The sequence below is a fragment of the Thermobia domestica genome, chromosome 11, assembly GCF_964235325.1.
Source record: "Thermobia domestica chromosome 11, izTheDome1.hap1.1, whole genome shotgun sequence".
NCBI lineage: Eukaryota > Metazoa > Arthropoda > Insecta > Zygentoma > Lepismatidae > Thermobia > Thermobia domestica.
Genome location: NC_137464.1, coordinates 100251197 through 100276321, shown reverse-complemented (window position 1 = coordinate 100276321; position 25125 = coordinate 100251197). Strand labels below are relative to the sequence as shown.

Below are 25125 nucleotides of genomic sequence, written 5' to 3'. Positions count from 1 at the left end.
TCTCTACGGCAATATCCCCGCTCACAACACGATTCCTGTTAAGCAGATTTTGGAAAAAAAAAAAAAAAAAGAAAAGAAAAGAAAAAAATATTGAACCTTCTCCATTATTTGCCCAACTTAATACCGACAGACTATCTGCTCCCAATATTCAAATTGAAAAGCCATGTTATGACTCGGTTCCAAAGATTTAGCAGAGCATAATGAGTGCGTTAAGGACAATTCCAAAAGCAAACTTCTATTAAGACATCCAAACTGTATGATCATACAAGAGATGTATATTGATATTAAAATAGCTGAAAGCTAATTTAATCTGTTTTTGTCCATAACACTCTTAAACGGATTTGTCTTGCGAGGAAATTGACGTTATTTTAATCAGCTTCAGTTACTTCAAAAATAAACCTCAAAGAAACTTTGTAGTTTTCCAGTTAGTGGACACATACAAAATATACAAATTGTTTCCTTGTAACTTATAAAGCTATTTTATTATTATTTAGTAATAAACTTACAAAATATACAACTGTTCTAAATTTCATTATACAATCAACATCTTATACAAAAATAATTCATTGAGCAATATTAATCTCCAAAAATATAATTTCAAAATTGAGCAGCAAAAAAATATAAAAACACGTAATTATGCATTCGTATTATTCGACATTATATATGTATTTTCTTAACTTGAGCATTTAAACCCGAAAAATTTCAACCAGGAATGTTAAAAGGCACATACATTTTTAGATTCGTAACATATCCATACATTATACAAACAACTTCAATTGCAATGTAATGCAAAAATACCCTTATTGTGATATTTTTTAACGATCTATGTAGTACAATAAAAAAAATCTAAATACACAATAATGCAACAAAGTCGTCGTAATTTGCAGTTACATAATGGCACTGTATACAAAACTGGGAATCAGTTCAATTATAACAGAAGAACATGTTATTGGTTTCTTCAATTTTAAAATAAACCTTCAATTTCTAAGGTTTCTGTGTTGAGATCCATATCATAGAAGCTTGGTCTCGTAGGAAGTCCAGGCATTTTACTAATCTGAAAATAAAGTTTTAGTACTCATTTTAATATTCAACTTTCACCAAAAGAATACACTTCGCATAGTGTAGTGTTTGGTATGGTTTATGTACGTTTCTATTCACATGCAACAATGATTTTTACAAAGTGTTTAAGGGTTCTTAACAATAGCAACTACTATTACTATTAAACATATTAAAAATATTTTCAAACCAATTCAGAAATTACAGTTTTATATAAACTACATATTCCGCGTCCATCTATTCTATCCTCCAAGCAATTTCTTTTGCAACATGCAAAGACCAAATGTTGATTTCAAAACACATTAGCTCCGTTTCATACACAAACTATGATAGGCTTCCAAAACAATGTTAATTCAGTATTGAAACAAGAAGTAATAGATCTAACTGATTTGCAATAGAGGGATATGGTGGGAGATGGAATCTGTTCTCACGCTGAAACCATATCAAAAAAGTTTTTTGGTGTCTTTTTTCAATTATTACTATATAGGCCTCTTATTGAACTTGTACTAGCTTGTACTATTTCCAGTTTCAGTAGAACAAGTATACACGTATTACTCGCTCAGGCCATGCGTGTTACATATTGTCCTTTAATCATTCTTTTCATTATAATTTATCAACGTTTCCGTCAATCTACAGGGCAGAACTACACAACAATGAGATGCAAAAAACAAAAAACAAAAATGCAAGAGAAATGATATGAACGCAAAAGTCTGCGAGTTTCTGCTTCTAAGGGATGAAGGTATATTTGGATTGAGTTCCGATGGTATGTATGTGCAGGTAGAATAATTGAGAGACTGGATATTAAATAGACAGGATTGACTTTCTCTAGTACAGACTACAACATAATGATTATATATTTAAAACAACTAAGTGTACTGCAATCTCTTCAATCTCCTAAAATACACCACAACTAGCATCTACATACGAGATATCCCATGAACAATACTATCCTTACAATGGTCGGATCCCCCCGTTTATTCTCTCTAAATACGGAAAGAACTCCAGCTTCGAAGCTACGTTTAGTATCAACATCTTAGAAATCCTCGATCCAAATATTTTTCCTTGGAGAGGTGAAAAACAGTGAAAATCATGAGTTACGACTAAACTAATTAATCTCCCATTTATCCATCATGATGTGGCAGTAGCGGAAGTGGCTATTATTATTATTATTATTATTATTATTATTATTATTATTATTATTATTATTATTATTATTAGTTGTTCCCCTCAAATCTTCGACTCGTATGATATAGCTTAAAACTGCTTGAAAGTTACAAGTGTTTACATTTGTCTATTAACTTACTTGCGGTTACACAAACATTAATGTTCAAATTTAAATGGCTTATTAACAGGGTTGTTTGATTTAAATCACATGACTTTTTTTTAAAATCAATGATTTAAATCAAATTTATTTTTCCTTGAACTGAAACAAAATGCAGTATTTTTGAGCATTCTGAAACTCTAATCCAATTTAAATCTAAAATTCTTATCTTAATCCGTACTGTGTAGCGGCAGTGATGCCAGTTAATAGGATAATTAGAAGGAATGTTCTTCGCAGATTACTTGGTTTATGAGTAGTAATGAAAGTTTATGATTCAAGTAAGATACATACTGAGCTATTAAGATCATATTTCCGTACTTCTTGGAATGCCATATTATTGATCATTAAGTATTTGGTTTAAACTTGCATCCTACCTGATCTTAAAACGAGGTTAGCTAAATGTTAATTTTAGATTCCTTATATGGTATCGTCTGACAGCTATCTACTAATAAGGAAACAAACACGATTAGTGATTATAATTCGTCACATTATTTAATGATCAATAATATGGCATATATAAATTCCTGGGCCAAGAATTTTATTCATTGTCAATGACAATAAATAATTTAGAATTCAATATTCACAATTTTCAGTTCAGAATTTTACATACCATGTTTGCTAATATATATAACTTTTTTTTTCCATAACTGCAAAATTATTAATACGAATATTGAAAAATATATTTTTAAGAAATGGCATTTTTGATTAGAAACTACAAACTGTTCGTTTATGGCAGTGTCTACGTCCTGTGCTAAACTACTTTCTACTAACTACTAAACCATCTTACATAGTGTTGTATTATGTTGATCATACTCAGAGTAGATAACTTGATATACAAGTTTACCTTGAATACATTTACAGTTTTTAAGCGAAAGATAAGTGATTTGTAACAAAATAAAATTAAATATTTGCCTATACAATACATCTAGTTATTATTCCTCTTTCATAGGTAAATGTAAGTGCGTACAAGAAATATGAACACATGGCATTATACAAAACGACACTGATTAACATATAAAAAGATACTGATATTTATTACGAGATAGTAAAAATAGAAGAGTGTAAAAAATCATTCATTTTATAAACAAAAATATAAAATAGGCTATATACTCACTATGCAGTGCAATGCAAATTTTTCTACATGAGCATATTTAAATTCTGATTAAGTTGCTTAAAAAGAAAAACTAACTAACAGGCTTTGTCAGTGCCTAAACGATTTCGTATTTTAGATTGTACAAAATCAAAAGAAGAAAAATTCTTTCACAGTGTGTCTATCGATCACGAAATCAGAAAACTGTCACGAAAGTCAAGAAATATAGCTTTTGGGTCACGATTTTTTGTACCCGTACAAATATAAGTACATACTGAAAATTTTTGTATAAAACGTCAAAATTCACAACCAAAAGTGTCTATGGTCGACCTAAGCGCTACCAAATCCCAAGCAAAGCACGCTTCTATCGCTTGCATGAAAATTCGGCCTAATTGGCTCGAGAATGTTACGAATTTTATGGTTTGGTGAAGAAAAAGTCACAAAATATCATTTTGAAATTTTAGTGGACACCTGTTTCAACCCCTGAAGATTAAACGGAAGCTGTAAACACCTGCATAATTGGCTTCATATTTCCAAGTCAAGGATAATTGCTTTTGATTTCCACCATTCAATGACTGTTACACCTTGTAGAACTTAGTTGGTGAAAATCACGTTAGAGAAAGGAGACTTCGCTTGAAATTTAATTACCGTGGGCAGTAGAGAAGTACCACTATAAGCTTCTTCTGCAAATTTCAAAGCTAAATCGTTTCCTTCGGCAGTTAATTTGAATTTTCGCTGTTTCAAATCGAGAAGACAGTCCAAGAAATAGGGAGGCGTTAATGCTTCCGTATACCTGTTTTCATATTTATTCTCTATTTCCTTGGAGTGCGTCTTTTAGACACTTCCATATTCCTACAGCGTCAGATATTATTGTTTCATTTCTTTGAATTCTGTCCAATACAACAGAGATCGGCTTGAGAGTTTGGACCACGTGTCCTACATTTCTTTTAATATTTACATTTTTCACTTTGTTTTATCGTTTTGTCTATTTTTGATCGATTCTTCACATACATTAAACAAAACTGGCCATTTTTTAATGTCACTCTCGTCACCCCCCAGAATCTTCCACTAGTTGTTCTGCTTTGCACACTTCTAAAGGTTTCTTCAGCTGGATAACACGATCTTGCATTTCTGAGACACACACCTTGCATTTTGCATGAAATCCTTTCTAGTTTGCAGTTGGGATTCGGATTAAAAAACTATACGTTGTTTTTCTTTCGTTTAATCATTCAGATTTGAACTCGAGATCAACGTGACCACCCACTGTTACACGTTAAGAGAACAGTGATGTACTGCTCCTGACTAATTGTCACGTATAAGAAACACCTTTCGGAAAACAGACCATAACCGCGATCGTGAAACCCCCAATTTTTCTTTTTAGTCTAACTAAAAGAAACTGGAAAACCTCCGTAACTTATCAAAAACAAAATAACAAAAATGATACATTATATATATATATATTTTTTAAATCAACTACTAGTGATTTAAATCAAGTCAACAAAAAAAATTGATTTTTTCAACCCTGCTTATTAATGGTAGTGTGCTTCATGTGGGTTGGCGGTAAAGCTTATTAAATATTGCACCGTCCTAAAGGGAAATGATAACTGCCTGTAGTTAATTATATTGTGCTTGATATAGAATAAATAATTATGGATATTATACCTAGGTATAAGCAATTACAACCTTATTTGCTGGCCTTAACCTGATTACATTTAAGGGATGACATCCCTCGGCAAGGAAACTATCCAGGGAAGGGGAAAAGAAAGAAATAGGGAAGGAAGAAAACGGTCTGAGACCTGTAAGGTATCATCCCGGCATTTGTCTGGTGTGTATGGGAGAAGTTCAGAAAAATCTCACTCAGGATGGCTGGCTTGAAAAAGCTGTTAAATCTCATTTTATTTATCTGTGTAAGCGGCAAAACTGCGAACTAATTTCCTTGTTTACGAGTGACGTCAGTCACACGGTAGAGTTGCAAGAGATACTGGTTTTACCTAAGATTTGTTTCATATGCAGTTTATCAACAAAACCAAAAGGATATGCTGAACTGGATCAAATTTAATGGAAGCTGTCATATAGCGTACTTGTGCGCTAAATACGTAAAACTACTTAACATGGGATCAAACAGTAAAGCATGTAGAGGGCTGCGAACGATTTTTCCATACTATAATAGAACTTAAATAGTATAAAAACAACTAATTTATTACGTCTACATCAGTGACAGAGCCAGAAAAAACATGTAGCTAATAAACTGCAATAGTAAAGAAACTCAAACAAGCATATGTATAAGCCGATGCACACATCATGCGTCACAAGCTGAAATGTCCGCATGGCCGGACGGACTTTCATGTCCTCTTGCATCGTAACTTTAAATATTTTATTTTCAGTACATAGAGGTAAGCCGAATTACAGGGGACAGGTAAGACTCATTCCTATTAAGTTTGTTTCTAGTCCTACAGGTTTGAAATACTGATGAAATTAGTTAACAGAGAGAAGTACTTAACTCACTGTCGCTACAATCGAAGGGCTGTGGGTACAAGATGAAGCACGTTCAACCCATATAGTGTCCTTGCGCGATGCGTGGTCACCCTCAACTAAGGTGTTATTTCTAACTTTCAGGACCTGAGTTCGCTACTTCTTAATTCATGTAGTTCCCCAATTGCCTCATGATTATGAAAAAATGAAACGAAATCGCAGTTTTACGACCTACGATTATGCCATAAAGGCTAAATAAGATTATGATCATGAAGAAATTGGAAGGAAACGAAAAAACGAGAAAATTCACGCAATTATAGTTTTGCACCACAAAGCCCACTTGATGCGAACTACGATCAAATCAGGAACACCACGCGCCAGAGAGGAGCGGTCTACCATTGAGCCACCGTGGCCCTTCATGATGATGGGTCAACCGGAAAATATTAATGGTGAAATTGGGAGTAGAACCAGGAACCACACACTACGAAATTGCGTGCGTTACAATTCGGCTAAGCAGGCCAATAAAAAAAAGAAATCTGCTCCTTTTTTTTTTTCTTTTTTTTCTTCATGCTCTTCATCGCTTCCGTAGACGATACATTTTGACGCTCATGCTGACGAGAAAGAGTCCCTCCTCTCAAAAGAATAATTCAGTACATAACCAATGTGTTGAAATCTTATGTAGGGTTAGAGCGGAATTTCTGAGAACTAAGTTTTGTTTATAACATGAATGTATAATGTTTGTGGTAAATTACACGGAAAGTTATATTATGGGGGATCACAAACGGCATATTAGCAGAATCAATTTTTAATATCACTATACTAATAGAGGGTACACTTAAGCGTGTACGCCACTGATCTACAGTGTGGATTTATGCATATACTTTCAACAGCTTGGCTGAACAAAATATACCAATTTTAATAATAGTTCTCATATTTCTGTCTACGTCACAGGCAGTTATTTCTATTAAATGTAACATAAATATACCTTTTTTTCTTTTTTTTTCTACATAGTTTTAACACGATATGTAGTCCTAATATCGGAATGCATTACTTTATATGGTGATTTTTCTTTTTTCCTTTTCATTTTCCACTTCAAATTATAACAATCACTACAACAATATTACAACATAAACCAGGTAGTGACTTTTAGTGCTCGTATGTTCTGGCCACCATGTAAAGTAAAGCAGGAATACACACCTCCCCTCCCAACTTCAACCAATAACAGCCTATAAATATACCACAGCAACTCTACAAAACAAATGCACGAACTCGCGAGAGGGGTAAAACATTTTTCGACCAAGTGTCCCCACTAGGAATTGAACCTGGGATCGCTCGCATAAAAAGTGTTAGCTACGCATGGCAATTGTTCTAATAATGAAGATCAAAGAACGTTTATGCTCAGCATAATCACTATACATTTCCACATTAAGGCAGGTAGGCAGCAAAGTGGCGCCTGATAACTAATAGGAATTAGCATTACTCGGACCAAGACATTCCCCTTTTATAACTATCATAAAAATTATGCTTTTAAAGCCATGTTTTTATTACCGTTCCCATTCCGGCTCTTTTCTCTGCACTTTTCTTATAATCTCGAGTTTTAGCTGTTTTTGCTTACTTCTACTTTTATTATCCATACATCTATTATTTTTAATTTCACTTCATTTACTTTTTGCCTGCCATCTCTATTTTTCTCGTGTTTTTGCTGTTACAATTACAGACCAGACTTTTGTAATTCTCTAGTATCCTTTTTCTCTCTTCTCTACACTACTTCAATACTACGAGCAGTTCGAGTTGAACGTGTTTATATTTAGCTCTCTTAGTTGTGGCATTCTCAATTATGAAAGAACTTATTTAATATTTTAGTTTTTAAATATTTTTATACAGAACTTTTCTAATGTCACTGACCTGTTCATACTAATCTTTCATCAAAAAATACTGACATATAGCTGACTGGCTGTGCGTAAAAGCTGTGTGCATGTTTTACTTAGTGCCTTCAGCATAGGAAAATATTTCATAATATTTCATACGAACATGAGGAAACTACCCCTCCCTCCATGTATCAGGACAACTTACCTCTCCTGCAAGTGGAACAAGAAACCCAGCTCCGACGGATACAATTATATCCTTAATAGGAACAGTGAAGCCAACAGGTGCGCCCTTAATGGTTGGATCTGCTGTGAAAGACAGGTGAGTTTTTGCCATGCACACTGGTAAATTGCCGAAGCCCTTTAAGAAAGAAAAATGTATAACGTTAATTACTTTTGAGATTTACTTTCAAATACACCAAGTATATATTTAGTATTGTTTAAAAACAACAATGCAGCAGAAACTTCAATACGATGTCTGCGTTAAATTATTTTAACTAATACATGATTTTTTTTTTTTTAATAATAATTACTACTTCTATAGAATTACACGGGAATTTAGGTTTAGAAAACTGACAAGGCATCGCAAAATTTGCTGATAGTCACACTTCCGTCATTTTAGGCACGAATTTCATACAACATAATCGTAAATCTTACCCTAAAATACTGTTTTTCTATTCTACCTACTTTCTGGGGAAGCCTATAGCAGTAAATAAGAATATCTATCTACTGAGGAAAAAGAATGTTAGTTGCATTTTAGATCCCAACTTTCCTACGAAGTTTCAAATAATTTATTTCCAAATAATATTACCTAACGAAAATACCAATTTTTACAAACCAGTATGTATATGTATAGCTTAGTATTTTCTAAAGTCACTAAGTTTAAATTCATATTGTTTAATAGATAGTAGATTTAACAGACGTATTCTAATAATAATAATAATAATTAGGATTAGAATATTTAGATTTCTGAGCTTTCGGCATCTATGGCCATTTAGCCCGTCACGTATGAAGGATGATCTCTCTCGGCGAGCACATTATCCGGGGAAAGAAAAGGAAAAAAGCGACCTGGGACCTATGAGTTAGATACCACTCCGGCATTTGCCTGGTATGAATGAAGAAAACCTCATTCAGGATGGTTGGCCTAAAGCTTTTTTTCACTTTTTCGACCGAGTGCCCCCAACGGGACTAATAAGAAAAATGTATAGCACATTAATAATTTAATAAAACACTAACTTTATTATATTAATTATCTACTAACCTCAATAATGTTCCTTCCAATTATATTGTTCTTTTCCTCCAATATTTCGAATGCATTGTCCAATCATTCTTCAAGGTCACAAGACTGAAGTAGTTATTTTTGTTAGTCTTTACATAGTTCTTACATCTCAACAGTGGCACACAAAATATATTACGCAATATATTAATCTATACTTGTTTGTCTATGTCCTACTGAGTATGTTGACTTTCAACATTTTAAAAACTAGTGCACTGGCTGTTACTAAAATCTGTATTTTTGTTTTTAGGAATCCTTGTTAAAAATTACAAAATCCATCCACTTTATAATTGTGAATGTTGTTTTTATAAAAATTAGGTTTACATATGATCATTAAATTGGAAACAATGTTGACCTGAATACAATGTATACTCATGTCCAAAATGATTGTCGCGTAAGAATAATTTGATAATGATTTTGCAGGGTGCTTTTAATACTGATACTATGTGCATAATCTGGAAATGTATATTTGTGGTAAATTTTATAGGAAAAGAGTTATAAATACAAAAATTAGAGTGAGTAAAACAAAATGTTGCTAAATGGCGAAGAAAGTTTTATTTTCGTTTTATTGTTCTTATTTACTGCTCTTTTGACAACATTTTCCACATACATGTCTTTGCCGATTATACACATACTAACATTATAAGAAATACCCGGCGAATTCGTTATCAAATTATATTCCTACAACAACATATTTATAGACATGCAACAATTTTGGACATGAGTGTACATAACAGTACATTGAAGCAGTTGTCAGTTGAGTGGATAGGGTTATCACTTAAACAAGGATTCCTAAAAACAGAAGTACTAGCTAGTGCACTAGTTTTAAAAATTTACAAACAAATTGTTAACTGTGTGTTTAAAGCAACATACCTACTGGAACACGTAGACAAACTACAAGTATAAATAAATGTACTTTTTTGTTATGCCACTGTTTAAATATAAAAACAATGTGAAGACTATCAAAACAGCGACTTAAACCTTGTGACCTTGAAGAATGTTCAACAGTGCATTCGAAATATTAGAGGAAAAAAACAATACAATTGGAAGGAGCATTATTCAGGTTAATAGACAATTAATACTACAATGTGTCCTAGTAATTATAACTTTATTGTCTCTGAAATTTTGCAGGAACTCTTGTTTCCTTCGTAAGTCACGATGTACAGGGATAAAGCAGCTAACGTTAAAACAATTCACATTCCTATAACTCAAAATTGTTGTTGTTTTGATTTTAGTTTAGTGTCCCTTTCAGCAGCGAAGCTATGAGACTTTGACCTACAGCTTAACGTAGTATCCAAACCAGATGAGGTCCTGCTGGGAATCGAACCCAGGTATTCCGCGCCGAAGACGCATACACCCTCAAAATTAAATGCACAGATTTTGTAATAACTTCGTCATAGTACACATATGAATCACTGTCTAGAACACTCATAACTAATTGATCAAAAATTGGAAGATAAAATTATAGTTTCTCTCCGTACATCCTGACTGACGAAGGGAACAGAGGAGTTGCTGAAAATTTTCCTCGAGATAAAAATATCGGCATAATAGAGTTAAATTTTATTAGATATATAGATTGTATTTTATTATAATGTCCGTCTTGTTTCTTCCTACGTCGTATTTAGTGTATAGTTTTTTTTTTAATAGTAATGAATTCACAAAGAAATCTTAATTTACATTTTTCTGATGTTCTATAATAAGCTAAAAGTTTGATCGTGATTGTCTTAGGACTTGCCGTTCGAAATATTTAACTTTTTTCCTATCTTTGTTTTCAAAGTCAGGTACAATTATGATGGTATCAAATGATGCAGCTTCCCCGGTATAAAACAACATTCTCACCTGCTTTGTGTATTCCTGAATAAGGTTCTTCACATTTTCAGACAGTTCAACTCCATCTGCTCCATAAACGTTGCGAGCTATAACGTTTAACTTTTCTTCAATTGAAAGATTCAGGTCATACAAAAACCTGTAAGTTATAAATACATGAGATTATTATTTTTTTTTTTTTTAATTACAATACCCTCTTTATCAATTAAAATAGCATATTAAAGATTGTGGCAACTGAATATAGATTAGACAATACATCACTGGAAAAATGAATTGACATTTACGCTCAAGAAGAATAATGTACTGAAGTTAGTTACAGTTAGAGTGAGTAAAGTTCAATTTTCACCTATATTTTACTGATCTATCCCAGCTTTTTCAATAGTATTAACGATATGGCATCAGTTACTTGAAGGAAGAACAGAAACTGGGTAAACAGAAATCAACCTTTTCCATCATCAAATACTTTGTGTGAAAAAGCGAACAGAAAGACCAATAAAGTATCTTGAACTGAATTATCCTATTTACAGTAATTGTATTTATTTTCACAAAAATTGTTATTCGATTTTGTGATAAATCTCCTTTAGGATAAGCTATTAAATAAGTTGTAATGTTAAAAAATGAGGAATAATAATGTGAAAAACTATTTATCTTGTAAGCGCCTCGCTTCTCGTCAATATCTATATAGAGCTAACCTTGCATCATTACTTCATTCGAACTTCTGTGCTCACTTTGAGAAAAGTGGAAAGAAATATTCCAGGAAAGAGTTTAGATTTCTCTTTGATACTTATATTCAGTTTTGTAAGTCCAGTGCCTCAGATTACAGAATTCTGTAGTGTCTGAAATTATGTTATACCTATTAAGAAATTCACTAATCATTAGCCATGTTTCTTGTACCAAATAAAATAAAATAAAATATCTAAGCTTACCTATCTGAGACAATATGTCCAAAATAAAGTACTAGTCCTGTTGAGATTATTCGTAGGTTATAGGTAATACGTCTTATAAGTGGGCGTAACATACTGATCTATCAAGACAGACAAGGTAGTATATAGATGTCTGAAAGTCTTGTACTAAGATGCGTTAAGTTTATGGAAAGTTTGTACCCTCAGGTACCTTTGAAAGTGTACTCTTCGTTGGTCGACATCAAGATCTGGGTCTAAGACTATCTATATGTAATAGGTAATACGGAAAAGGGCCAAGAGCAACAGAGTTGTGGGCCTAGTGTAATAGTTGTACGCTTTGCTTTAGGATCTGGTATTCGGCCTTTGTGTATCGCAGCCAACCAGACCAGCTTAACGGCTAAGAATGGATTATATCTTAGGCGGAAATATAACCAAATCAAACCAGTGAGAAATCTAGCTTTATACCTTTTCATTCTTATAATATATAAACAATTACGCTTTAAGATTTAAAATTTAACACTCACTCACTCACTCACTCACTCACACACTCTCTCTCTCTCTCTCTCTCTCTCTCCAAATTTTCTCAGGAAACTTTTCACTTGAAAAAGTAATTTGCAAATTGTCCCCACGACGCAATCCGGATTTAACACACTAACTTTTTTTCAATTACTGAAGTACTACGGTTTTCTGAGAACAACGAAAGTTAAAACTAAATAAGGCACACTACAATCTCCTGCCGACGAAGGAGAAATTAGGAACAGATTACGTAGGAAATTTATTTTATTCATACTTGAACTGGGAAGGCTGATTAGAAGCTTCCACCACAGCATCAGCAAGGTCCGACGCTCCAGCTCCTCCTTGAGCCCAATGTGTGCAAATTACTGCCCGGAAAGCACCATTATCCAAGCATGCTTTCTTCACAAGCTCAAGTTCGGCTTGGGTATCAGTCCTGAAATAAACGAAAATATATATTTATTTCTAAAAGCTATAGGGCACCTATTTATATGAAAAGTTACTTTAACTGAACTGAATATTTCTTTCCCGAGAGAGATGTTCCCAGAGAGGAAAGAAATATTCAATTAAAGTAAGAAATAGGGCAAGACATTGTGCATTGATGTATGTATTTATTAAAAGCAAACTGCAAACTATTGCTACTTACCATTTAGCACTCACATTCACTTTTAATGTAAATACTGGTGTAAAGCATAAGCGATAATCTGTAATTTTGTACAGATTGATAGTGAAACCTCCCTTAACGGACACCTCTATAATACGGACAGAGTTTCTTTTATCCCGGCAAATTTATATGTTCTCTTATGGAACAAAACTCTCCCTTTAACGAACACTCAGATACGGACGCGGACAGTCCTTTTTTTCCCCAAACTTTCAATAACCTCTTCATAACGGACAGGAATTATTCTCGGTTCCGCAATATATTACAGTAGACAGAAAAGTCTTTTCCCCACAAGTGTATCTATCATGAGTCTAGACCTGGTGAACCATCAAACAGAACAGCTTCAAACTGAACTTGAAATTTTTCTTTGTTTATGCCCGCAATAAACTGCTTTCTGATGGAAATCCTAGAAAACCTTCAATAAGTAATAACACTCATGCAGGTCAGTCGTAAGGCCAAGAATTCTACGCGAAAGATCTTTCCTTCCCTAACAAATTTAGCCATTTTTCATCTGGGCCTTGCATCTTTCCCGACAATTTCTTAAATAACAAAATAATGTTTGTTTTACAATAACATTTTTAACGAGCAATGTTTCTTCTCTTACTTTTTTGGAAAAGTAACATTTTTCTTTTACTTATGACACTGGAACAAGTCTGGGTTTGGGGTTTTCCCGGCTTTCTTTTCACTTTCACTAAGAGGATAGTCTTTGTGATTGGGACTGGGTCAATAAACATATGCACTTCCAATAACTTACCTTTTCATCCAAAGAACGAATATATTAACACATTCCCCAGTAATAATATTATTTAAGAAATGAATTTCTCCTTCATCCCTTCCAGTAATCCAAACGCGTACTAAATAGAATATTTTCATATTGAATTTTACGCATCTACGCTCATACATAATGCAGTTACTGTATATTACTGCATACAATTACCATTGTGAAAAATTAAATTTTTGTAACCTCTCTGTAACGGACACCTCAATAGCGGACAAAAATTCATGTCCCATTAGTGTCCGTTATTCCGAGGTTTCACTGTATATACAGAGTAGGCAGTTACCTTGACAAACACCCTTGTAACTTTTAAACTAATCTATGTAAAATTGAAATTTTGTACGATGTAAATGTCAACAGAAGGACACTGACAATCTGCACCACCACCAGATTAACAGTGTTGTTAACCCAGTTTTTTTGTTTTTTTTTTTTTTTTTTTTTTTTTCTCCCTCAATGGCACTATGTCACATTACTACACATTTCAAATCTATGTATTAAACGAAAACTTAAAATATCACATTATTTAGTGCTACAATATCCTCCTAGAAAATTACGAACAAAATTTCGGAGACATCTACAGCAGTAATTACGTAAGACAGACGGCACAATGTACATATCAAATACAATGAAACCTCGTAATAACGGATACCGATAAGACATGAATGTCTGTTCGTAAGTGAGAGGTGTCCGTCACAGAGAAGTTAAAACGAAGTTAGATTGCTCACAGCTTATATAGCAACTGTATGCAGTACGCACTGAATACATTAGTTACAAATGTAAATATAGGCTAATAAAATACTGCTCTCAGTGTTCGGATTACTGGGGAATGAGGGAAACCCTACCTCCCTTCGGTCTATGTGTAAAGAACCGAAGTATTCTGAGGGATGTGTATGTATATGGACGTGTCTATATGATCATTCTCAAGTACAAGCTATACCTCTATACAAGTCTCTTTATTAACTTACTAACTATATTAAAAGGTAAAAATAAGCCAATAAGAACATGCACATTATTATCAAATACTGAAAATGTAGATGTCACCAACCAATCATGGTGGTTTATGAATCTCTCTGAAGATAAATCTACGATGACTGTCTTATAATCCTGCGGACATTAGTTTGTAGTTGCAAGATCAGTTCAACGGATCAACTAAAGAATTTTCAAATTGCAGTAAGTTTTTCTGTGGTAAAAAAGTATAAGCTGAGAAATTCTGTCCGTTATGAAGAAATTAATACAACGTTTGGAATAAAAGAAGACTGTTCATGTCTGTAAAAGGGAGGGTTTTCTCTCATAACAGTACATATATTATTGCCGGGACGAAAAAGTTTGATGAGAGGGGGTTTCACTGTACTATGAACATATGACATTCCGAATGAATAGGAACAATAGTTACAAGGAATTAATAACTTTACTATTGTATCACTTAAATATTATAACTATAATAATAATAATAATAATAATAATAATAATAATAATATTAATAATAATAATAATAATAATAATATGATGTTAATATGTTTATTAGAAGCAAACAGCGATACAGCCACAAGTGCCCCTTACAAGAAAGAAAAAAAAATTACATAGGGCGCATGCAAATAGAATAACATTATACAACTGATTGTACAAAAATGAATAAAAAGAAAATATTTATTGAAAAAAAAAACATAAAACATGCAGTATCTGTTACAAACTGGAAGAAAAAAAATACAAAGTAAAAATACAAAATATACAAAGTAAAATTCAAGATTGGATTATTATTAACAATGTAGTTGTAGCTGTTTACAAAATAATAATAATAATAATAATAATATAATAATAATAATAATAATAATAATAATAATAATAATAATAATAATAATAATAATAATAATAATAATAAAGAGCTGTAGAATGACTAAGCTGAATTTACGGCCTTGCACTACTACTAAAAATCTTCGAACATCCTGGACTTTTGTGAGCACCTATGGTGTCATCCTGGATTTTTTGTGTGTCAGAGTTGACGGCAGTTGAATCAAGATTTGAGAGGTGCTGCAGACGATATATCTAATTATATTTCTTGAAACTGAAACCAAACAAGATAATTTTATATAGATTTTGTACAGTATAAACAAAAGTGTGGAAGGTGAGGTAAAATATTAGTTTTGTTTGAAAGATATAGACAGAGTCAATGCAGTGACAAAAGTTTGAAAGAAAAAGATCCAAATTTTGCAGTTCTTTAGACCTTACTGATATGTTAAAACGTTTTAAAAAGCCAAAAATACAACATTTTGAAGAGTTTACATTGGTTTCATATGCTCCATTGTTGCTTGTTGGAGTAGCAACGACAAGCACTACATACACGTTCCTACTTAGCAACAACCGAGCATAGAAAGCCATATATTGGCAGTCGTAAACACTTTTCAAAGTTTAGTATTTTTTGGCTTTTAAAACGTTAGCGCGCTCTTTATACTCTGCAATATCGTATATCAAATTGTCTCTTTGGTTTACATTTTAAGAAATATAATTAGATATATCATTTGCAATACCTGTGAGATCTCGATTGAACTGTTATCAAATTTTGTGCTTTAGATAGGTGTACCTACGACACGGCAGACAACTTATCGTGCCAAAATAATAGGTTCACAGTAGATGCTTACAAAAATCCGGGGTGTTCAAAATCTTGAGCGGTAGTGTATCCTTGACAGATATTAACTGTAAACAGAAACGATGGTTGAACCTTACAAGATACGAACAAATTAATACTTACGCAAATACATTGATAGCAACAACAACAGGAAGACCATACTGGATACCATTTTTGATGTGACGCAATAAGTTGGGTAATCCTTTTTCCAGAAGTTCTAAATTTTCCTGAAATAGAACTTCTAATGTAAGTTACAACACTTTGCAACCAATGAAAGAAATTGTAAATAATCAAAATGACTAACCTAGCACGGAAAGGCAGTTCATGTTACGAGCCAAATATTCAACAACATTATAATCTCGTTAATATTCAAATTTTAGACAATTTACTGCTATCGTTCTGCATTTGTAAATATCTCGATATACATAACTTGCAGTATTTAAGATAATTCAAACTGCATAATTTCACTCATTCGAATTATGACACACACATTAATGCACTGACATGTTTCACTTTGATATTGTTAACTTTATATTGTTTTCATTGAAGATTAATTACTTGAGTTAAAAATAAAATAAGTAACACTGAAATTTCGGAGCAGAAACGTGCAAAGCTGAGCCGGGAAGCGGCATACACTAAGGAAAATTGGTTTATTCCTGGAGTCTTCTCATATACGAGGCGTATTACAAAAGTAAGGGTCATTTGATTTAAAAAAAAAAAAAAAAAAAAACGCTCGTGTAGAACGGGATTTATTGTCAGAAATACGTGCCTATAGAGTTACTTCACTTTTCTACATAATGACCATGCCGTTCCAAACCCTTTTCGTAACGCTACACCATCTTCCGTAAACCCTCTGCATAGAAGTTTTCCGCCTGGGATCGGAACCAGGCGACAACGATAGTCTTGAGATCCTCATCGTTTTCAAACCGTTGTCCACCAAACCACCGTTTCAGATGCAATAAGAGGAAGTAATCGCTAGAGGAAGGTCAGGATTGTATGAAGGGTAGTCAAACAGGTCCCAACGAAAATCTTGAATCATCATCTTGAAGACGGCAGCGTTACGAGGACGATTCCGGACGACAGTTTTCCGCAGTGTCGATTTTGAATCACACGTCGCAGTACACGTCAGCTGTAACTGTTGTCCCACGTTCCACAAATCAACCAACAGGACGCCCTTGTCGTCCCAAAAGACTGTAGTCATCAGTTTGCGGAGATTGCTTAAACTTTCTGATTTCGGGGAACCTCAATTGAGTCACTGCATGGAATGTTGTTTGAATTCGAAGTTGGTGTACGAGATGTACATCTCGTCGCCCGTCACAATGTGGGAAAAATTATCTCCTTGTTGTCGATAGCGATCCAAAAACTGTCAGGCACTGCACATTCGTTGCTCTTTGTGCTGGTTTGTTAGCATTTGTGGCACCCAGCTTGCACACAATGTGATATTCAAGCATTTCTGTGACAATCCTATAGACTGTATTTTGTGCAACGTGGGAAAGCCATTAGCCAGAGCACTGATCGTCAATCGCCGATCACTTCGCAGTTTTTGGTTCACCTGCTCCACCAGGTTGTCAGTATGAACACTAGGCCTGTCACTCAGGTCCTCATCGTGCACGTTGCTGCAGCCATTTTGAAATTCGCGACAACATTTGCGAATATTTCCTGCACTCATTACTGTAGGTCCATACACTAGACAGAACTCACGAAGGATATCACAGCAGACGTTCCTTTTGCAAGCAAAAATCGTATTACACCGCGTACTTCACAACTAGCGGGAGAAAATTTTCGCGGCCATTGCGATCTGCCTTCCACGGTTGCCAACTTCTACTGACGCATGACAACCATTACAGTGGCTTCGTCAATAGTCCGTCGTTGGCGCTGCATGTGTGAAATTGTGTTCCACCCTACCCCCATTTCACTATACATCGACGGCCCTTACTTTTGGAATACGCCTCGTATATGTATAATGAAGTATCAAATTTCGTTTGATGCATTTGTGCATACATTGGAAGAGTTCTGAACTTAAATTTATTTAAATTATTGAGTAAGTTTATTTCCTTTATATAAGGAAAACTGTCATATTATTGAGAATAAATTCGAAACAATCCGCATGAGAAAACTGATGTTAATGAATTAATGAAACAGTATTAATTTAGCGTACAAGACTTTCTCCAATATACATTAAACACCAAGTATAATTATTAGTTTATCCTGAAAGTTTCACAAATACAAAATATGAAAAGTTTGTAAACTGAATGCTAACGTGAGAACTGGGAAGTGTTAATTTTATATTGTTGAGTTTCATAATTATTAGTGATCGTTAAAATTATCATAATTTAATACATAAATTACCAAATTAAGAAAATAAATTAAAATGGTAATGAATCAACGTAATAGTAAAATTTCATACCTGAGTATATTCTGGTTTCAGAGGTGTTCCGGGTGTCACCGTTGGTCCTCCACCATGCATCTTTAGTGCTCTCACAGTTGTAACTAGCACCACAGCACTTGGAAGTAAGCCTGATGTTCGGCATTTGATATTAAAGAACTTCTCCATACCTAGAACGAATACATACAAATCTTTATTCAACAGTATCTTGCTCTTACTGTCACTTTGCTCAAACCTTTCGGGCTCAGACATTCCACCGTGAGATTACAGACTCAAAAGCAGCTTGATGCACAATGACCTTTCTACAAAACAGTTCAGCGATGCACTTGAAAGGGTAAGTATACTTATTTACTTACACTGACTAATATTGCACTAGATTTCTCTAATAGAAAGTGAATTCTTAATTTTGTAAACGGTATATGTGTATTAACAATTAACTTATGACGAAGTGGGAGAAGAATCAGTACCCGTTTCCTTGGACGCACGTGGTTTCAGGTTCGATTCCCGGTCGGAAAGCACAAAGTTTACGATCATTCATTTTCATTAACCATTCATCTCCTTTAGCAAGGGCAGAATTGTGGGACAATAAGCTAAAATATGTCATTTAAGGGTTATCTCTAAATATTGTAAAACTGTCCCATATACTGTAGGTTGTAGGTAGAGCATTAATAAAAAGAGCGTCCGGAATCGACTCCCACTACCGGCTTTATTATAAAATTCCACTATAAACAGTATTTACAAAAATTTTACAAACATTCTACAAAGATGATTTCTCTAAGTTTGCAAGGCTAGATATAGGTAGTCTTTGACCGAAAGGTCGCAGACAGGATCTTCACAGAGCCCCGTAGCAGGCTAAGCGGCTGAGGTTAGGATTCCCGACAGAGCCCCGTAGCAGGCTAAGCCAGGAATCCCGTTGCAGATTAGAGGCCTGGGGTTAGGTTACTCTTAATGTTCCGTTGCAAACAGTAGGAAGGGTACCAGAGAACTGGTACAGGTCCGCTGTCTACTACCAAATTTATAGAGGTCCTTGGACGGCGGTGGCGGTGCTGCTTTGTTGGTGTTGTTTGCTTCGTGGGAGGAGCCAGAAGTCCGTCGTCTGCAGGTGATAGTAGATCCATCTGGTGTGAAGATCCTCTTGAAAAACCATGTGCTGGTGTTTGTAAACATAAGCGTGAAGTTGTTTGTATGCAACACCACGTGGGACATTACAATATCAAAATAATGGAAACACCTTAAAATGAAACAACTTACGTGATTAATAATACGGTGAAGGATCACCTTTAGACCACTAGTTAAACTTATTCATCGCGAGGCACGTCACGCGAACTGTTTTCGGATAAATAGTGTGAACCACTCTCCGTGCGATCCCGTACTCAGTCGCAACAGCGAAATTTGGGCCAAACACACTACTATAAAATTGACAATGGATATTCAATAACGTTCAATTTGGGGAGGGATTAAGTAGGTCAGGAAAGGTGTTGCAAGTTCATAGCGAGGTTCTTCACACCACGCCTGGGAAGATCTGACTGTGTGTACGGTGTGTATCTGTAATGTGGGAGGCTGCGTCTTTGTCAAGGAACAATATCTGTACCACAAAGTTCATCTAGCGACCTAAAATATCATAATTACTGGCATCATTCGTCCTTAGTAACAGTATAGATGGAACAATATAAAATTGCGACCCAGACCAGCAAAAAGTAACTGATCTTTAATGGTAGGAAGTCCAATGCATATATCTCTGAACATCCGCCACACAAGCCCAGCCTGTTTTTGCAGACAAAGAGGACAGAGGACTCATCGAATCAGTTATTCTTTTAATCCTCAGTGGTCGTCGTTTTATCTGTTCATCACAATATTGTTCGCGCTACCACGCAGTGATCAGGAATTTCGAAATCGCAACCCGACCACCGATGTTGAAGTTGTGCAGCTCTCGTACTGCAACTGTGAAATAGGTCATTCTAGATATGATCGAGTTCTTCCATCAGTTGTCTCATTAGCTGTACAGTTCTTTGTGGCAATATTCTTTAATCTTCGGCGATCCTCCTCACATACACTTTGTTTCTTTCACTACTCTTTCTCTGATTATGTCTTGTCACATGTTATGTATACAGTCTTCACACTTGTTCTCGCTACACCAAACATTATCAGTCTTGGATATAGTTGCTCCAACTATATGTACACCTATAATACGCCTCTTTTGAAAATCGGAGAGATCTTCCATTTTGCATCACCACTGTCTATTGCACACACGAATCCGTGCTACCGTCTCAAATACTACACAGCAAAAAATGTGTTGGAACAACAAAAAATGACTACCACTTTAGCGTGTTACTCGTGTGTCAATTCAACACCAAACACATCGCCTTCACAGCATATCAGTAATTCCTCCTTACGTTCTGTGAGTATTTGCATGGTTTTTTATTGTTTGGTATGAACAACGCTTTGCGAAATATATTTCGCATTTATGGCAATTAACTGATAACATTCTATGTTTTCTGTAATTAAATCATAACATTGTTGTAAACATGTGAATCGTCTAACAACAGTTACACGGATAGCAATGCTTCCATCTGTTCTCTTTATCTGTTATTCTTGTGTCTTAGCACGTATGAACAGAAGATGGCAGAACTGTTGCCTATGTAACTTGTCGGACGATTCACAGGTTTACAACAATATTACTGTGACCGACAGAAAACATAGAACATTATTCGTTACTTGGCATAAGTGCCAAATATATTTCGCAAAGTTTTGCTTATATTGAACAATAAATACTAATGCAAATTCTTTCAGGTAGTAACGAGTTATTTCTAAAGTGCTCAGAAAGCGATGTACCTAGTGCTGAATTAACACACAAGTAACACGCTAAAATGGTAGTCATTTTGTGTTGTTTCAACACCTAATTTTTTACAGTGTAATCCCTCTTCCTCAACAAAAACTAACAAGACAGTCACAGTGTATGAATAAATCACGAAGATTACATGTTGCCATACATGGACGCTCCCATTTATTTTAATAACTATCCGTGTGTATACATATATAGTTGAAACAAAGGAATTCCGAAGTGAAAATAGAAAACTAATTACCAGAAAAGTGGAAAAATAGGAAGGAAAATAAACAGAAAATGCTGAAAAGAATCTGGGTGGAAGTCCTGTAGCATTATATTATGGTTAACTTGTGATGTATTTAATTAAAGCTTTGTCTAATTTAATTCAAGGAAAAAAAAGTAAAAAAATTAGTTCTACAAAATCTTTCATCATTTAACATGATCCTTAACTTACCTACGTCCGACCCGAATCCAGCTTCCGTCACAACGTAACCATCTGGTCCAACCAATTTGAGAGCAATATTGTCTGATACTATGGATGAGCAACCATGGGCAATGTTAGCAAAAGGCCCAGCATGTACAAACACAGGTGTTCCTTCTAAAGTCTGCATTAAAGTAGGTTCAATGGCGTCCTTCAAAAGAATAGCTAACGCACCAGTAACACCCTACAATAGATTAGAAAATAATCTTTACATTTCATATTGATATTGTTAGATAATTTAGCTCTACGTTCTTGTTCTTATTTATGACTAGCTGAAATTCTCGTTCTTCACATACGAAAAATAGCTTTATGGAAAAATATTTGAAAGGTATTTTTGAATCCATATACTATGCATGTTTGGATCAAAATTATTTATTAAAAAAAAAAAAAAAAAAAAAGTTTGGCCCAAGTGCTATGTTCAATACTGCATTTAAAATTGCAGCAGTTATTCTCTCCGAATACGCATTTCAATCAAAGTGAAGTAACTCAGGTTGAAAAGGTACTTAAAAAGCGGTTCAAACGTTTCCTCACTTCGACCGTTGTGACAAAATGGGGAAAATATAATTTTTCTAGAAATTACCCCGTTAATTTCCTTTAGCAGAGGAATTTACGACAAGGGCAGGACACGTGTCAACTTACACTTCACACCACGCCTGAGCAGATTGACTGTGTGTACTGGTGCATTTAACCTTGGAAGACTGAGTCCTTGTTAAGGAACAATATACCACAAGGTGCACCTAACCACCTAAGTTTATATCTGATTAGCTCAAGAAGATAGTGAGATATATTTTTGGAATAAATTTTGAACTCTCTCTCCGTCAATATACTGTAGTAGTAGTTTCTACAAACAACAACAACTTTGAAATGTGTCGTCGAGATGTATAATTTCACTGTAACCTTTCAATGATAGAAAGTGTGACGAATAGACATTAGTAATTCTCTAAAATTGTATTCCATCATTCAATTTATCAGATTAGCACAACTCTGACAATGAGATATTAAAAATACATCTTGCTTGTCTATTGGTCTGTTGTTTTGGTTACTTCAATACAAAACTCAAAAGAAGCTACGTTGGCCATTAAGACCATAGAAAATTCATTCAGACAATACCACACCATTCAAACGATATTAGTTACTCCATTAACCCAACCCAGAATTAGAAAAGTAACAATACATCACATAATTAAAACTGGAAGCCTTAAAATATTCAGCACTTTGGTGAAAATAAACAAATCAATGTGTAAACAATATTCGTATTATTTTTAGCAAATTTAATTTCAGTTGTTTATTACAGTAAAACTTTTCAAAGCGGAGTCACAAAGGACCGAATTATTTTTCCAAACTGGACGAGTTTTCGCATTATAAAAATTGCATACAGAGATTACTGTAAGTCTGAATAAATTATACTGATTTTCAGTACACATTTATAGACGAATCTTCTGTTTAGGAGTGTCTATTCTCACTGATTTTATTCCTACATTGATGCATGCTATAAAACCCTACAGTACACTTACCAATCACATAACTGTTTATTATTCTTGTATACTAGATTTCACGCTATATTTCACTGCACATTAAACTACACTAGATCTTTAGATTTATACATTTGGAAACTAACTAGGCCTATTAAGCCTTCTTCCAAGGGTCTAACACGGAATTGACCACTTTCGAGAGATTTTATCTACAGCGAGAAGCGTCACTTTATAGCACTGGTTCATGTATGTGCGTATTTTCTGAATATGTATTAGTGAACTATTCCCAAATGGTTTTGTTGACTTCCTCATTGACAGTTTTCTTTGGTTTGCTCTTCATTTACCCATTTCCTTGCGGCCATTCATCCATGATTTTATCTTTCCGTTTTAGCACATAAATCTGAGTTTTCCTGCATTTAAATCGAGTTTACTTCCCGCACAGAGAGAGTTTGTCTCTTTAGCTTCGAAAATTTTGTCATTAGGTGAAAATGAGAAAACTCAACCATGATGCTCACTGTTAACAACCTGGGAACAAAGTGGATTATTCTTAAAATATTTCCATATTATACACATAATTTCGAGTGAATTCTTGACTTATTACTTGTACTTTCAGTTTCCGAGTTCGACAGATTCCTTATTATGCAAAGAAATTAACAAATTAGCTGGGACGATGGAGTTTGTTCATAATGGGCAAGTTTCCGCCGTTTCCACGTTTCATCTTGGATAAGTTTTACTGTACTATATTATTATTACTATACAAATTAGTATTAGCTTTTTACCGACTGTCAGAATAGTATTTCTCATTTCGACAAAAACGCAAATACATGTTCTAGTAAAATGTAATCCTTCAAATTTTTCTTTAAAATGAAGAGAAAATACTTAGTGCATACAAACCTTACGTAATGAATTAGTTAATTCATAATAACTTACTAGGTCATCTGCTGAGACAGGGTTACCTTCCTTGTCGGAGGCAACAACTATTTTCCCAAGCCTGTCTTTCATGTCATCCAAATCCTTCGCGAGAGCAAGTATAGCCATTATTTCACTAGCAACTGAAATACTAAAACCCGTTGTTCGAACATGACCCTGTTCCGTTGGGGATTGACCAACAGTAACACGTCGGAGGAACCTGTCATTTATATCAATCACTGAAAAGAAATAGTTGAACATGGAATTAATCAAGAGCCGAAATGAACAAAGTACTTATATAAGCGTATTGAAGAATACACAAATAGAATACTCATTTTGATTAACAGCTGGCCATAGACATGTGATCTTTGGTAGAAGAGGCTGCCTTCTTGAATCGTGTGGAGAAATCTTACTAGTGCTAAGCTATATATTTAAATGCTAGATTTATAGGTTTGTGGTCAAAAAAATTATGTTTATCTCCAATCCTTTCAACAATCTCATCTCGAAAACCACAAGTGCTAGAAAAGTGCCGTTTTCGCTAGTCTCTTCCAAATTTTGTGCAGATTTATCAGTTCTAATTGAATATTAAAAAAAAAAAAAAAAACTTGGCCGTTATTCTTTATTATGTTTTTTAGAGGTACACTCGAAGCGTTGAAATTTTTAAGTAAAAAA

The 25125-nt window shown here is 34.3% G+C and overlaps 1 protein-coding gene across 2 annotated transcripts in view; it reads right to left on the bottom strand.

Annotated features, from left to right (window-relative positions):
• Positions 1-452: 452 nt before the first annotated feature.
• pug (pug C-1-tetrahydrofolate synthase, cytoplasmic) overlaps positions 453-25125 on the bottom strand; it is a 71032-nt gene continuing 46359 nt past the window's right edge. For both annotated transcript variants that reach the window (XM_081730889.1, XM_081730888.1), the window contains exons 13-20: positions 24475-24692; positions 22046-22256; positions 18789-18937; positions 16505-16608; positions 12600-12758; positions 10920-11046; positions 8013-8165; positions 453-1054 (exon numbers count right to left, since the gene is read on the bottom strand). In XM_081730889.1, coding sequence (XP_081587015.1) covers positions 965-1054; positions 8013-8165; positions 10920-11046; positions 12600-12758; positions 16505-16608; positions 18789-18937; positions 22046-22256; positions 24475-24692 — 1211 coding nt within the window. In that variant the 3' untranslated portion in view covers positions 453-964. The remainder of the gene's footprint in view (positions 1055-8012; positions 8166-10919; positions 11047-12599; positions 12759-16504; positions 16609-18788; positions 18938-22045; positions 22257-24474; positions 24693-25125) is intronic.